General features: G+C 37.7%; 1 protein-coding gene across 1 annotated transcript in view; it reads left to right on the top strand.

The window, feature by feature from the left end:
* Nucleotides 1-17,796, top strand: part of LOC140231904 (rhomboid-related protein 3-like) — an 87,974-nt gene that overhangs the window by 64,642 nt on the left and 5,536 nt on the right. Inside the window, exons 5-7 of the mRNA XM_072312055.1 lie at nt 9,623-9,787; nt 13,300-13,572; nt 16,779-16,951. Of these exons, the coding sequence (XP_072168156.1) occupies nt 9,623-9,787; nt 13,300-13,572; nt 16,779-16,951 (611 nt within the window). The remainder of the gene's footprint in view (nt 1-9,622; nt 9,788-13,299; nt 13,573-16,778; nt 16,952-17,796) is intronic.

Here is a 17,796-nt window from a genome sequence, read left to right as displayed (position 1 = left end):
GGCTTGAGCTCGTACCAAGAAGGCGACTCCAGGGCAACGTCCAAGGTATCTCCAAACCATCATGGTGGCAACCCGTTCCCTCGGAAGTCATGGGGATATCGCCATGGCGTTGCTGTTGACGTCTCCGAGACATCTTCACAGCCACAGAGACGTCTCTGCAATGTCTCCACATTGCTGCTGATAGGTCGCCATAGGTCTCCACAGGGTCTCAGGAGCATCTTCAAGACATTGCGGACAAATTAGTCTTTAATCATTGCCTTTTATAATGTGAATGAATTGAAAACAAATTGATGGTTTTACCCTATTTTGCTGGTGCTGTATCGGAAACTGGTTGATGCAACTGTTGATGCAAATGTTGGCCGCCAAAATGGACTGTAAAAATCACGAATGTCTCCAAATTGTCAAGGATTCAAGAGTTGCATAAACCAAATTCAGATTCAGCACCCTCAAAAAGGGCAACATCATCATCTTGCATTGATTTATTCACCATCTATAAGGAAATACTTGGATTGGAATTCCAATTTTTGGTAGCCATCTTGGATATGAAAAAAATCGTCTTTGATACAAGAGTTGCATCAAAATACAAGAGTTGCATCAAAGGGTGTGTTTATCAGACAACTCTTTTTCTCGGCAGAAAAAGGTTTTCCAAACGGCTTTCAGGGAATTTTTACGAGATGATAAACGCAAAGCTGTTTTGATTATGGGGTTTGGAAAGCCTTTTTGAAAACCGCAAATTTGCGATTTCCAAAACAGGTTTCCAAAACAGGTTTCCAGAAACCTGTTTCTAGAAGCCCTTTGAAGCGAGATAAACGCAAAGCTGTTTTGAAACGGCTTTGTACTGCGGTTACGAATATGACCCCTTCTCCTCGGGTCAAAATGTGCAATGCAGCTGCGCAGTGACAAGGCCTGTTTCGTGTTTGCGATGAGTTAATTGATAAACGCAATTATTTTGGAAGCCGTTTCTAAAGGGCTTTGGAAACGGCTTTTGGAAGCCATTTCAAACAGGGGAAAGATGATAAACGCAGCCAAAGAGATTCAGATCTAGCACCCTCAAAATAGGGTAATCCCATGAATTTATTCTCTAAATTTATGCAATAAGCTGAAATACCTAATATTATAAAAAATATAGCAATTTTTGCCATATCCATATTTTGATTCAGAACCCTCAAAATATTGTAAAACCATCAAATCTTTTCAGCTTTTCATGACAATGGAAATTTATAAGAATCTAAATATTTTTAGGCCATTTTGAATATCTCAGAATCCTGAAGAATGCAAAAGTTGCATCATCCAGATTCGAATTCAGCAGCCTTGAAATACAGTGAAACTCCAATGTTGTTGTGTCCATTTTTCACTATACACAGGGAAATACATGTATGTAGGAATTTCAGATTTTGGCAACAATTTGAATGGCCATCTTGAATATCTCAAAACCCTCATGTACACGTATGCAAGAGTTGCATCATGCAGATTCAGATTCAGAATTGTAAGGCACTGTTGCCTGTCTGTTCAGGATATTTTTGCCTGTAATTTACGGCCCAACAAAATTCATGAAAATTAAGCCCATGCAAAAATAACAGTTTTTACAGTATACAAGAAGTAGTGCCACCATCAGCGAAGATCTGACAGCTATTGCTTCTCCTTCAAGATAACTGAGGCTACAATCAAAAGGGAAATTCCATCTCAGTGTCATGTTACTTTGTATGAAGAAAGATAAATCAAGGAAGGAGATCAGAGAAAACTGTGGGAGGGGGGAAGCAGACACATGTAGAAAAGGTGAATTGTAAAGGTTTGCATTGGCAACTTTGTGATGTGGATGCTGATCAGCTCTCCACTTGTTTTTGCACACAAAATTTTTCTTTCTTTTTTTCTCTCAAGTATTTGGGCACAGACAAAAGACGCACAAAGTATTGTTTTTATACTCTAATTATAAACCAAGAACAGGTCTTAATATTTTTTTTTCTCAGGAGAAAAATTAAAATATGTGAATCAAGTGAAGAAATAAAAAAAAAAAGCGTGTAAGGAGGGAACTGATGAGGCTATATGACGTTTTCACTTCATTTGTGTAATGTAGTTGGTACTACTACTACTGTTGTAGGCCTATAAACCACTACGTGAAACGAGATCCCATAACTTTCTCATGTAGAGTTCAATTTTGCTGAAACTTCTGCCCCTATCCTTGTCTAATGCTGCACCTCTTAAATAGAACCAACTTGAGCTTGGTATGGAATTGCGGCTTACCCCTTTCATTCTGACCGGCAATATGTTTGCAAACATACAATAATTTGTTTTCATTCACATTGGAATTACTATCAAATACCACCATAGTAGCTTGTTGTCATTGTTCTCATTGGCAAAATTACTATCAATGGTAATTAAATACAGTAACTGTTGTATTTCAGTTGGTACCATCCTCATACATGAAATACAGTGGTATTTCTACCTCTTCGATTTAAGAACTGTACATAGGCATATATTCTATGGGGAGAAGACAGGAAGTGTGTCAGATCATGTGAGAAATACACCGCAATGTCGTGGGTGGAATTTTGTTGCACAGTTCACACTCAAAGCGTGCATGCTTAGTTTCACACCAAGTTTGAATTACCACCCTACATACCACAGTATTTCTCAATGTATTTCATGAGGCATTTACCTGACCAAGTGTGTATTTGTGTTTATATTACAAAAAAAAAACAAACATGCAAAATGTTGTGGTATTTCAAATACTGCGGTATTTCATTGTGAATTGGTGTTCACCCTGTGGAAGTGTGAATGGGTTTAGTGTCAGCAGGATTTCTGGTTGGTTGTATTTTTGGTAGAGATAGGGCTTCAGATCTTAACTTTTTGTGTGATAATTAGAAACCACTAAATATAAAATGTTAAAGAGCATACAATTCTAAGATTGATTCAAAATTTATTTGATGAAAATTGGTTTAAAGGGATCGTATAGTTTTGGTTGAGACCAAATTTCAGGTTTCTAACATTTTTTGGTGAGATAATGAGAAACCTCTTATGAAATATGAAAGAGCACGTAATTCTATGAGGAATTCAATGTTTATTTGATGAAAATTGGTTTTGAAATGGCTGAGATATATGCAAAAAAGAGTGATTCAAATAAAGTGTGGGACGCACACTTTATTACGATCGCTTTGTTTTACTATGTTTTTGGATATTTCAGTCGTTCCAAACCCGATTTTCATCAAATAAACTTTGAATTCCTCTTAAAATGGTATGCTCTGTACTATACCATAAGTGTTTTCTTGGTATCTTGCAAAAAGTTAAAAGCCCAATTCTCATCTCTACCAATACTGTAACATCCCTTTCTTGAAATGGCTGAGATATCCAAAACCAAAGTAAAACAAAGTGGTCCTAATTAAAGACGGGTCCCCCCTTTTACGAGGACATGTTTGTTTCAAGTAATTCGGCCATTTCAAAACCAATTTTCATCAAATAAACTTTGAACTCCTTGAATTGCTCTTTCATTTTTCATAAGAGATTTGTCAATATCTCACAAAGAAAATAAGACTGGAAACCTGAAGCCCCATCTCAACCAAAACTATGTATCCCTTTAAGTCCATCTTGTGTTTTCTGACATTTCTCCATACTTCCAATATCATCTGACCGGACTAGATGGAGGAAATTGAATTAAAAATGAGTGGGTTAGTTCTAGGAATGTTTCATATTGCTAATTTCAAGAAAGGCTTTGATTCTTAAATATTCTTAAAATATTTTGTGGAATTCTCCTTAGGTTATCTTTATATCATTTTCCTTTTGTGAAGTCATGAACTGTAGTAGTCTTTTCATTCCGCAATGGTTGCACCAAAACTTTAGAAATACATCACTTTTGAACAGATTATCCGATTTTCATCAAACTTTCATAGATGTGTTCTGCTGATACTGCTGCATTCACTCAATGCACATATTCATAAGTGTATTATTCCCCTTCAAGCATCACACAAAAGCACCTAGATTATGGATTTTACACTGTTTGTGTAATAGAAATCCTATCCATCTCATCTTCTATTAAAGGGATGGTACAGTATTGGTGGAGATGAGAATTTGGCTTTAAACTTCTTGCGAGATACCAAGAGAACACTCATGATCTAGTACAGAGCATACCATTTTAAGAGGAATTCAAAGTTTATTTGATGAAAATCGGGTTTGGAATGACTGAAACATCCAAAAACAAAGCGATAGTAATAAAGTGTGGGTCCCACACTTTAATAGATTCGCTCTTTTTGGGATTTATCGACCATTTCAAAACCAATTTTCATCAAGTAAACGTTGAATTCCTCATAGAATTACATGCTCTTTCATATTTCGTAAGAGGTTTCTCATTATCTCACCAAAAAAAAGAATGTTAGAAACCTGAAATTAGGTCTCAACCAAAACTGTACAATCCCTTTAACAGTTTCACCTTCTGCCCCTTCTCTGAGTAGTTAGAGGTAGTTTCACGGCCGTGCACTGTCGTGACATTCAACATTTGCCACCAATAGTACCACTCCTGTCTTCTTGCGCAGATAATGACCTGATCGTCTGATGGTTTTCTTGTCGATTATAGGAGTAGATGCAAAGGAAATTCTTTTTAAAGAAAGCAGGTCAAAGGGTGTCTAGGCATCGTTGATGTCATCCCTCTCTCTGGTGGAACAAGGAGTGGCAGAGAATGATTAACTAGTCGTCCCATCCTCCAGAGGAACGGGGTATAATGTCAGGCTACGAGCACCAAAAGAGCCAACGCGCATGATGGCTGAGATACTGCGAGGCAGGCAGATGCAATCTATATTCAAACTAAGCCAATCTCCAGCAAACACATGGCCGTGAATAAGCAATGCCCAAAAAACTAGCTGCTGCCTCCATCATGCAGCCAGGCAAAGTTGTTGGTGCTGATGTTGTTGCTGCCGTTGCCGCGGTTGCTTTTTTTTTTTCAGGCGTGTTGATGTCGGGGGTAATCTTCGATGTGGTGTTCTTTATACACCAAAGCACAACAAATAACATGCAGAATTGAAGGTGTGTGTATGTGGGGGGGGGGGGGGGTGGTTGTTTCACCTCCCCTGTCTATTTTGGGTCTGAATGTCAAAGGGTATCGGGAGTCATGCTTAGAGAAAAGTGCTCCGTGGAGACTCTGGATTGCACGTCATGCTCTTTTCTTGGCGTGATGTCATTTGTTTTGTGGGAGAGATACTCCTTTTGACATCATAGCATGACTACCAACAAATGTGTATGAGGTGACAACAATTTGTGCTGAAGCACGTCACGCCAATTTTTTTGACGTCACTGATTCAATACACATCACAAATAGTTTTTAATTTTGTTTTGTTTGTTTGTTGTTGTTTTTTGTGCATATGACATATATTTCTGTGAAAACATGAATTTTTATGGGTGATTGTAGTCCTATTACAGATTATGAGGTATGATTTAGTGATGAGTAGTCTGAAACAAGTATACAAGAATAGCACTATGTGTACCTAGTATACATAATTATGCAAATAGAGTACAAGGGGGGGGGAGGGAAATGGGGAGATCGAGGGAAAGAGAAAGGTAGGGGAAATGGCGGATAAAGTATACTTGCCTTGTTCATCATTGGAAAGACAAATCAAGTGTCATTGTCAGCACAGAAAATGGATGGTTCTGCTATGTCCGAGACAATTACAGGTTGACTCAGCTGTGGTTTCTGTTGAAATTCCAAAGGTCATGTGACAATACTTATACTGTACCTCCAGCTGGTAATGCCACAGATGTTTTGTACGAAGTTGTAAATTGTTTTCATTCCTTATTTCACATTTATGAGTACATCCTTTTCACTTTCTTAGAAGCTCAGGTGGTACATCAAGAGACCACAGAGCCTCAAACTTGAGGTCTGCGATTCAAGTCTCATTGGCAGCAGGGGTAGTGCCTGAGGCATGACACTCTATTTTCAATCTCCAGTCTCGCAGAGGGCTTCCCAGTGGTCAGTCCAGTGGTTGCTTGCATACTTAACAACAAGCATTCATAAGTGTATCCATCGTGCCTAAACCTAAACTCATCAACTCAGTTCAAGTATGCACAAAGCACACTACAGGATTGTCAAGTTAGTCCATCAATAGTGTGATGACTTGTATTTTCTACATTGTCTGTAGTTCAGAACAGATTTTAGATAAGTTTTTCTTCAAAATATGCTGGACAAAGCCTTCCTTTTACTTAAAAACATGTGACAAAAAAAAATGGGAAAGTAAAGTTTTGTTTTATACATGTTATCTACATTTTACTTTGTGAATAAAAGTTTACTTGATACATTGTGTCTATATTTTTCTTTTCAAATAAGTTTTTTTTTTTTAATCCAATGTATGATATTTACAATTTGCCTGTGTCTGGCCAATTATTTGAAATGAGTGCACAGGTTTTGTGTAGTATCTCTATCATATCAAATGAATGCTTCATGTTTTGCCCTGATGTGTTAGTGAAACAGCTTTATCTTGCAAAGGAGCTTAAATCTAAGTATCAAAAGCTATTTGAAGGAGATTCATCTTTGACACATGACTTCACGTTAGAGATAAGACCTTCATAGTACACAGTCAAGACTTCAAAATGAGCATGCAAAAGCGCTGATCAGCATTTCCTCAAACAAACCCCAAGACACGTTCCTATGATAGTCGGGCTCCGAGATACCACATTGCAGCACGCGTACATTTTGATGATATCCAGGCAGCGCCAAACTTCACAGGACGCACTCCATCATAATGTGCTACTTCACGGTCACCGTTGGGAATAGTTGAAGAGGGCATACAATAGTGCATGTACGTCCAGGATGTCCAAGTTCCCGTAAAGTAATGATTCTGATTATGATAATCTCCTCATGTGTATAATTCATGAAACTCACAGCTCTCGCTGTGCATTAAGGAGAAGCAGGAATTAAAGAGGTTACTTTTCCTTCCTGAAGTGGACATTGCTGGTAGAGTTTTTTGTTTACCAGGAAGTACCAGTACTGCTTTATGTGGCGAAAATATTGTGTTATGGATTTTTTAGAATTAAAACAAAAGGTTACTGATATTTTGTCAAGTAGGGATTTATGGAATCAGACAAATAAACCCTTTAAGCACATATAAAGTATTTATTGACAAGTGCAGTTGCTGTTAGTTTTGATATATCCCCCCCCCCATGATGTCACCCCCCAATACTTGAGGTCTGACAAAAGGATGGATGGGAATCACTGAAAATGTGGGAAATTTCCTTTGTGGAAAATGTTCCCATTTTAATCATTTTTAGATGTGATATCAGATCAAAGAGAAAAATGCACGAATAATATTTTGAATTTATCCCATCACAAGAAATGTGTTCACTTTGTAAAAAAAAAAATAATGATAATAATAATAATGTGAAATTCATCTTTCTTGGTGAAGGATGATTTCTTTTTGTACCTATCTAGGGAGATCGATAATGTTATTCAATATGACAGAGTGGTAATGAAAATACTATAAGGTCATAAGAGGCCACCAACACTCTTTGTGATATACTATTATGTGGACAGACAGGAGCCCTCTATTAGTAATATGTGGATATATGGTGTACTATTTATGCAGTACGTTTTGTGAGTATAATATTTCTCGAATTGGTATATATATATATATGTACACACACATCAGTTGGCTTGTGAAATCCGTTAAAAATGGTAAGGTTGCAAAGTATGCCATATAATGTTATATGATGTACAACAGTGAGTGATTTGATTATGTTTGTATGTGTGTATATATGAGAGAGAGAGAGAGAGAGAGAGAGAGAGAGAGAAAAGACTGCCAATGAAAAGTGTGTTTTATGCTCATGGTGTCAGTTTGCTACACTCTGAGTTAACAAACTGTATGTACCAGGTAATCATTTCATGCATTTCTCCTTCACTTCACCTCTAGACTCTCAATTTCCAAACATTGATACGTGACTTTCTGTAGCAGTCACACTTTTCATTGTCAAAATACCATATGCATAATTTGCTTTAGCCAGAATTCATGACGCGAGTTATCTCTTGTGTCAGACATGGACAATTTTATTCTTCTGATCAGATAATGGTCTCATATCGTTCTTTAAGTCAGTAGCATCTGATGAAAAGATTAGAGTTGTACATGTAGGTATAGGGAATCTTCCAAAATGGATCCATGGCACTTTAGCAATCAGTGGAATAGTTGCAAAGTTTTTGTTTTGTTATTGATTTCTGCAGAGAAAGAAAATCATGCTTTAACCTCCAATGCATGTGTGGTCAAACATGAATGAGACATTTTTACCAACCCAAGATTGTCACCAAAATCCTGTCAGTTTTTATGTATTATACAATTAGAGTATGATCTGAAGTAAAGCAGTAGATATTGATTTTTTTTTTTGGGGGGGGGGGATGGGGGATGATATATGTGGCTGTACATGTTGTACATTTGCTAGTGTAATATCTCACAAATTTCGACTTTTAATACAAACTAAGGCATTTATATTGTGGGAGGCAATATAATAGTTCATACAGTAAATATCATGTCGGTCACCTTTTGATGTTCTGATATAGCACCCATCAGGCATATGTTTATCCACATTACATCTACCTCTTTACTATAATACACACTTCTTCAAACCTAGGAACTTTATTTTCGTTGGCTGGCATGTGATACTGACTTGTCATGGTTTTGAAAGTCGGGGAAAACATTAAATTTCTGTACTCAGTATTAAGTGATGCTCATTTGTCATGAGAAATTATTTCATCCTGAACAGCTGTCTTCCACTAAGCAAATGAGACAGAAAATAAATATTTGTTGAAATTTAAGTAAAACTAGCATCACTTATACCTCCCTTTCCTGATTTCTTGACGGTTCTGATATCCCATTTTTAAAAGTTGCAAAATACTCCGGTGTACATTATTGTGCCGTGTCTAAATATGGTAATTCAGACTGTTCTCCATGACAATCATGGCTGATGTGACCTGTTGATTTCATATCATTTCTGCGTATTTCATTTTTTTTGGGGGGGGGGGTGGGGAGGGAGGGGGAAGCGGTGAATTCTGTCAGGGTGGTGAGGAATGGAGAAGAAATGCATTTATTGCTATTCTTAGACAATGCTGTGCCTTAGTTTTCTAAGTCAAATTTATTGAGTAGCTCACATTATCTCTGCAAGCTTGTCCTTTACGTGGGCCTCTCTTTTCCAATGATACAATGATTTCAAAACAAATAGTTTCATCCATGTACATTAAAGCAAGATATTTTCACGGCATGAAATTTTCACAGATTGGAGCCGACAGTCCTTTTTGCAGCATGACATTTTTGTGAATTGCCACTGGCATTCAATGCATATAATGTAGAAGAACTTTGTCATGCATTTTAATTTTGTGAATCTTGGCTCTCGTGAAATTAGCAAAATTAAAATGCACGCAAACATTTTGGCTTTACCGTATGTTGATATATATTTGTATACATTGATTTTTTGCAAACATTTTTTGGCTTTACCGTATGTTAATATATATATTTGTATCGCATCGGATTTTTGCAGTTGTATCACAGGAAAAAAAAAATGTAATATTTGAAATGAGATTTGGTAGGAATTAGAATTAAAAAATAACTAGTTATGACACATTCTTACCAATCTCTGGCCTCTTTTTCCAATCTTTCTCCTCAACCAGTTCGATGTGGATGGCAATGGGGTGATCAGCATGGAGGCCTTTCAGGTGATCCTCTACAAGTATGGACTCCGCGAGGACCTGGACCCCCACAAACGGGAGGTGCTGGAGACCACGATCGAGGAGAACACGGGCGGGGTCATCAGCTACCAGGAGTTTGTTAACATTGTGAGTCAGTCATCACGGTTACAGCCCTTGTTAGAAGGTCCGATAGACTTTAGGTTCTGTTACAGACCGATGTTGGCAAAATACTTTTTTATACCTCCGCCACGAAGTGGTGCCGGAGGCATTATGTTTTCAGGTTGTCCGTACATACGTACATCTGCAGGGTTCCCACAGTCATGGAAAATCCTGGAAAAATTTGTGGTCATGGAAAGTCAGGGAAAAGTCAGGGAATTTGGAAAATTTGTGAAAAGTCATTGAAAAGTCATGGAATTGCATTTACCTTTTGGCTATGGCAGCTTTCCAATTTGTCATGTCTCGCAACTCTCATACCCTGTGATCATACTCTGCTATTATAATTGGTGTTCATGATTTCCATTTTTCCCAGTTTCGTGACATCCCAAATTCTACATAACTCCCGGGACATATACTAATGATAATAGATGTACATGCCATGAGTAAGATAGTGGGTGGAACGGATGGCTGTGAGGGGAGGTGGAGGCCATCATAACGTGTCTGATTTTGGAAACCGTGCCAGAAAGGAAGTCATGGAAAGCAGCAATTTAGTAGTGGAAAAGTCATGGAATTCTGTTTTCAAATTTCTGTGGGAACCTTGAATTCTGTAATTACATCCGTACGTCTGTACATCCGTCTGCATTCGTTTATGCGATAACTTGAGTAATATTGCCTGGAATTTTACCAAACTTGGTCCAAGTATAAAGTATGACAGGGCAATAATTACTTGATTAGATTTTGGGTGAAATCGGCTATAGGCCAAAGGTCAAGGTCAAATCATGAGATTGTATCCGTTTACGCCATAACTCAAGACTAGATCAAGCAAATTTCCCCAAACTTTGTCCGAGGATGATGTATTATTACTTTTTTAGTTCACTTCACTAGTTTTTTAGTGAAGTCGGACAGTGGTCAAAGGTCAAAGATCAAGGTCAAATCCTAAAATTTATCTGTTTACGTGATATCTCAAAACTGGATGTAGCAACTTTCACCAAACTTGGTCCAAGGATGATGTATGATGGGGCAATTAGTTGAGTAGTTTTTTAGTGAAATTGGCAAGAGGTCAAAGGTTAAAAGGTCACGGTCAAATACTAAAAATGTTGCTATTTCCCCCATATCTATGCAATGCCCGAAGGTATTTTCTTGAAACTTAGTGTAGACATGTAATACTGCATAAGGATTCTCCAGAGAGTTTCATGTCGTAAGATCAAAGGTCAATAGGTCAAAGGTCAGGTGAAAATGTTACAATTTCACTTTTCTCTCAAATGGTTCAATGTATCTTCATGGAACTTGGTACATTTGCATGTACTGACTGGCAGGGATTATCTAGGGAATTTAGGGGTCATGGGTCAATAGTCAGGGGTCAAAGGTCAAGGTCAACTCCTCAAGATTTTACTATTTCCCTCATATACTAGTACATGCAATGCTTGCAGGATTATTTCTAAAACTTAATATATACATGTATTACCTAATGGAGATTCTCTGGGAAATTTCCTGCCAGAAGGTCAAAGGTCAAAGGTTAAGGGTCAAAGGCCAAGCTTAAAAGGATGGTACAGTATTGTGGAGATTAGAAGTGGGCTTTTAACTTTTTGCAAGATACCAAGAAAACACTTTTGAAATAGTACAGAGCATACCATTTTAAGAGGAATTCAAGGTTTGATGAAAATCGGGTTTGGAATGACTGACATATCCAAAAACAAAGTAAAACAAAGAGATTGTAATAAAGTGTGAGTCCCACACTTATTAGAATTGCTCTGTTTTGGATATCTCAGCCATTTCAAAACCAATTTTCTTGTATCAAGTAAACATCACACGCTCTTTCATATTTCATAAGAGGTTTCTCATTATCTCACCAAAAAATGTTAGAAACCTGAAATTAGGTCTCAACTAAAACGATACAATCCCTTTAACTGCAAAAAAAAAAAAATCTATTTTATTCTGTAATTACACTCTTTCTTCATACCTTGAAAATTACTCAATGCATAAACTTATAAAAGGGTCGGTCAAAGGTCAAGTATAAATCCTCAGTTCCCCAAATGTACCTGCACTCTTAGACAATTATGGCAAACCTAGTTCAAAGAAAGTGAACATTCAAGACATTTCTGACAAATCTGTCATATCAGTATTTTTAGAGTTATGTGAAACTGTCATCACACATTGTGAAGACATTGTACTATACACCTATTGGGAGAATCATGCATTATGGCAGAGGCATCAGTCGCCATAGCGACATTTCTAGTGTTTTTCAATTTTCAATTTCAATTTCAATTTATTTCTGCACCTTTTTTTTTCCCCAAGAATACAATGTACTGGCAAACGAAAATGCAATCACACCAGTTTTGGTTAGATTAATAATTTTTAAAGAGATCAAATGTTCAAACAAAATTAATGAATAAATAATAATGCCTTACTGTTAGATATGTCCCCAATTCCATAACAAAGTGCTACACTCACATATTATGAGTTTTATGGGTGTGTGTGTGTGTGTGTGTGTGTATTTAAAGTGTATAAAATGTTGGAGATGAGTGCTTGTTTGTGTTTGTAGGTGTGCATGTTTATGTTGGTTTGTAAGCTTGAGGGCAGACTACTAATGATGTGCACGAGATTCTGTGATGAAGGTTTTGAATGTGTGACGGGGGAGGGGGATGAGTTGTGTGTCTGTTTGTACAAATTAAGTTACATACTTGTATTTTAGTGTGATATTCAATGAAATCTTCAGTCTACTGGACCTTTGGTCTATGGTTCCCTTTTAAATATTTGGTCCTTCGGATCCTCAGTCTATCCGACCTTCTGTCTTTAGGAATTCCCCAATTGGCTCATGGTGGTAGAATATTTCCTCAAATTTGTAAAACCGCCATCAGCAGAGTCAGTGGCTTGTAACAATCATATACTGTACATGACTATCAACCCGAACAGCATGATCGCAGTGGGTTTCAATCTATAGCCACACACAAAATTAGTGAGATTATGATCAGAATTGACTGCCCATATCTTCATTGAGCACAATGTGTACTCATTCTTTTGCATCCATCAAAAATAGAAGGATACAGCGTTTACGCATGGAAATGACACATAAGCCATCAATGGCTTGGTCAATAGCACACCGAGTGGATAACATAAGCAAGTACGACTACCATAAATCTGCTTTGTTTTGTTTTTTTCTGTAAATCATATCCTGTTCTGTTATCCTGTACCAAGTTGCTCATTGTACCATTTTTTGTTGTTGTTGTTGGGGGGGGGGGGGGTTTGTATATATTGTGCACAAGCAAACAATATGTAATTCAGATGGCCCTGCCTATTCAGAGAGTACCAAATTAGGCTAATCAAATGGTTTGCTGCTGCTCAGGAAAAGAAAAAAGCATCCTGACTGCAAGGTTAATGGAGAAAAAAAAAAGTCAAGAAAACAAAAATCAAGAAAACACTTGGCCAAAGGTATTCATTAGTCCCACAGTTTGCCCCCAAATCCCAAATGAATCTTCTTCCTCTTTCTTCACTTTGTCTCACAGATGAGCGACAAGAGATCGCTGAGTTTCTCCATCGCTGTGCGGTCACGGTACGAGGATTGTGAAGTGGACGGTGCCGGCGGTGGAGGGGGCGGCGGCGGTGGGGGCGGGTCCAGCTACGGCAAGAGCGACTACCGGAACCTGACGTACAGACAGCGCTTCCTGAAAATGGTGGCCGACGAGATCCTGACCAACGAGACGGACAGGAATTACTTCCGTTGCAACTTCTCTTGGTGTCTTCCCCCCATCCTCATCTTCTTGGTCACCTGGGTTGAGGTGATAAATGCTCCTGCCCCCCCCCCCCTTTTTCCCCCTTGCAGTACCTCTTCGCCTGAAATGCACTTTGGCGATGTAACCCTTTACAGTTTTCTAGGTTTTGATTCTTTTTTATAATATTTTCTTTGTAATGAAGTAGGGCAAATTGTCTATCAATGTCAAGCTTAACAGATCTGCCAAACAACCAAAAATTATTTTCCCGAAATATTTATGGCTTTCATAATGACACACACACACACACACACACATACACGCACACAATGTCTACCATATGCACCATCCAATTTTACTCTCCGTCTTTTCTTAAAGTTGACAAACTTTCTCCCTTCGTCATGTTCTTGCCTTGCAATCTGAATTGTCGAAGATTGATGGATTCGAATGAATTGTTCGTAAGGCTGTGCTTACAATGTTTGATGTTAGTTGACAGAAGTGAGGGATGAGTCTTATCTTGTTTTAGTAACGGCATCATGCTGTCGGTAGTGGGTTGGCTGAGTCATAGTGTACCTACGCTGCAATCAAGAGTACTCATGTTTGAGGCCCAGTGAGCCCAGCATAGAGGAGTTAAATGTTATAATTTCTGTCCCCTCTGTAGTAAGAGACAAAACGCTCTGACCCTCAGATAGGATATATTATATTCCTCACAAATTATTTCTTTTCCTCTGATTGGTCAAGAGCATTGAAAGCGACAAAACATATTTTCCACCATGAAAATCCTATTCCAACTATTTCCATAGGGAAATAGTAAAAAAAAAAAAAAAAAAAAACTAAAGCACACTGCCGTGGTAATATTTGCTAAGAGCATGCACACCACTCTCATCACAAGCATTTATTTTTAGTCCATGAGGCATCATGTCACACTACGGTGACTTTGGTGACTCCAATAGCACTATTTTCTTCAGGACTGCGCCCCTCAGAAAATAGTGCTATTGAAGTCATCTCATGCACATACTTTCAATTAGAACCTGTGAGGCCAGGTATATTGGTCGATTATTTCAGAGAGGTCCTGTGTTTGAGAGAGTCACATATTACGCACATCTCCCCGAAAGAGCAAGATGAAAGCATGCTGAATTTCCCATCCACCTTCCCCCCCCCCCCCACACACACACACACTTTGATTTGAAAGACCCAATAGTATTTAGAGACGTGGATGATAGAATCAATCCGCATATGCTGCCCACTGGGTTCATTTGAAAACAACGAATAGCATCAGTCAGCAAATGTGAGCATCGAAGAGTATCTTCATCGGTAACGGTAGACTCCCCTGTCAAGATTTTTCGGCTGTGTGTCTACTTAGATCGAGATCAGCAATAAAGCTGTACACAATTCTGTTATGGGGATTCTTGAATATAGCTACACTGGGCCAGCCTTCCCACTCCATGATATGCTTACGATACGGGCCTTTAAAGGACAAGTTCACCTTCATTAATATAAGGATTGAGAGAATGTAGCAATATTAGTAGAACACATCATTGAAAGTTTGAGGAAAATCGGACAATCTGTTCAAAAGTTGTGAATTTGTGAAGTTTTTGTGCAGACACCGCTGGATGAGAAGACTACTGCAGTGTATGATGTCACATGCGTACAACAATATAAGGGAAATATAAAGAGAATTTCACAAAATTTCATCTTTTGAAAAAAGTACACATTCCCTTGACTCGTTACTGACATATGTTATGGGTAGTATTATTCCCATTGCCTTTAGAAAGAGGCAAGTCAAGTGCTCTTTTATTATGCGAAAAAAGTAAAAATATGTTGAATTTCCTTTACATTTTCTTTATACTGTTGTACTCATATGACATCACGAGCCTTAGTAGTCTCCTCATCCAGCGGTTCCAACACAAAAATTTTAAAAATTCATAACTTTTGCATCGATTGTCCAATATTCCTCAAACTTTCACTGATGTGTTCTACTAATATTGCTGCATTCTCACAATCCTTATATTTGTGAAGGTGAACTTGTCCTTTAAAATGGTACATGCACTTTGTAGTTCTCACCAGATGATAACTAGGTACAGGCTGTAAGTGGTGTCAAACAGGCACATATTGTGGCATCTGAAGAAATAGAAGTCCTAAATAATACCGTGGCTGAGTCTTTCAAGAGAAAGTGATCTTCTCTTCTAACTTCATCCCAGTGTGGTCTTCCCAACCTTCTTACTTTTTCCAATACTACAAAAAGATATCTACTACATCTGCACATAATTTTGAAAATTATTTTTGTGACGATTAGCTTGAGTTTCTTTCAATATTTGCAGAGGATTTTGTTTTAAACTAATCCTCTCTTTTGACAACTTTCCCTACCTTACTCAGTAATCTCTTCAACCTACCCACTTTTAGGCTGGTATAATGGTGTAGCCAAACGTGCAAACTCTACTTTGGGGTAATGAAATTTTGCTTTCATTCTAATAAACTCATTATAAGTTCTATGATTTCGTTTTCAAGTTCTGACACATCCTTGTGAAGGCAGTTGTCCTTTTTTTTTTTTTGTCCTCATCCTTAATCATAGTCTTAGTGAATTTGAGGCAGGTATTGAACAAATGTACCCCTGGTTCCTAATCAGAACCTAATTTCACCCACTTTGCACAGCTCATTTGTTTTATAGCTATGAACCTAATGTACCGTAACCCAGTGGTCATAAGATGGTCTTGCTCTTTTGATGTATTTGCATACAGACATGCCATTAGTGACCCAAGGCTGCTGGTGATATGATTCTCTCCTACTCTCTCTTTTCTATCTAGCTATCTAATACCTATCTATCTACCAATCCATCTATTTCCGTATCTACCTATGTATTTATTCATTTGTTTTTATCTATTTACATTTAGATGGCAAGCTTGCTATTTTCTCTCTTGCTCTTCTTTTATCTTGTTTTCTTTTTTTCTATCTGTCTATCCATCTACCTTTCTACCTCCATATCTATTGAATCATCTCTATTAAATGTAGCTAGCTAGCATTGTATATCTCTCTCCCTCATTATCTGTCTCCTTTCTTCCTTGTCCTCTTAGTTTTTCTCGTTGTCTTTCTGCTATGTAAACTGATTCTTAATAATCATGTTTGAAATTGAGATCCCCTTGGTAGAAAGAAGACTGCCTAGTTTACTGAAAATATGAAAGCAATTGGAGTGAAAGTCTCTACCAAACAATGAACCTTGAAAAGTTCAGAGATAATATTCTGCAGTGCCCTCAATATATCCCCCCATCCTTCCGTAGCTAGGTTTCTACATTGGAGTGACGGTGAACGCGACTCGGTCTGATGCAAACTCGTCCTCGGTGGCGGTAGACATCTGGACTGGTCCACTCCCAAAGCAAAGTGCCCTGGTCTACAACCCAGCGAAAAAGCTTGAGTTTTGGAGGTTTTTATCCTACGTTCTTTTGCACGGGGGGTGAGTGATTTTCCTTCTCATGTTTTTCTGTAATGTTAAAAAAATCCTGTAGAAACTAGTGTGTTGTATCCCGAGAATATATCTAATTATGGAAATATATCATTCTTCTTCATTATACATTCACCTGCAGTTACAGATCTACCATTCCAGTATACTTTATTTTGCCCTTTGTCAGTGTCTTACAAACACTACAGAGAATAATTTTCCTGGTATCACATACATGAAGCAATTGCTATGCATTCTGGTATGACTCCCATACAGAATGGAATATGTTTAGCATCTTCATTACATAGACTTGTGCATCATTTTGTTAAAGAATATGCATCCATCAACTAAAATTACTGTTCAGTTTTGAGGAGGGAAATTTTTCCCTTCTTTACTAAGTTATCATCTTACATAGATTGCAAGTCTTCTTCAAATGGGGAAAATGTAATTGAGAGCTTTGGCCTATTTTCCAAATAACCTACCAAGATGAGGCACTACAGAGGCAAAAACAAGTGTACAAAAAAATCCAGTTTCTTGTACTCAATGTTAAGTTTTTATTGAAATATGCAAAATATTTGTATATTTAGCAGGTTATATTAAAGTGATGTTCATCTTAACCGTACTCTTATTTGCATGAAACCATTAAAGGATTGGAATAGTTTTGGTTGAGATAGGGATTCAGGTTTTAATTGTTTCAAGATAATTAGAAACCACTTATATGAATTATCAAAGGGTATACAATTCTAAAGAAACTGAAGGTTTATTTGATGAAATTTGGTTTTGAAGTGGCTAAGGTATTCTAGTATAAAGCAAAACAAAATGGGCCAAATAAAAGTGGGTCCCACCTTTCATGAGGACAA

Source organism: Diadema setosum, chromosome 8 (assembly GCF_964275005.1).
Source record: "Diadema setosum chromosome 8, eeDiaSeto1, whole genome shotgun sequence".
In the NCBI taxonomy this organism is placed as follows: domain Eukaryota; kingdom Metazoa; phylum Echinodermata; class Echinoidea; order Diadematoida; family Diadematidae; genus Diadema; species Diadema setosum.
Note: the sequence above shows the minus strand (reverse complement) of the source record. Positions and strands in the feature narration are given on the sequence as shown.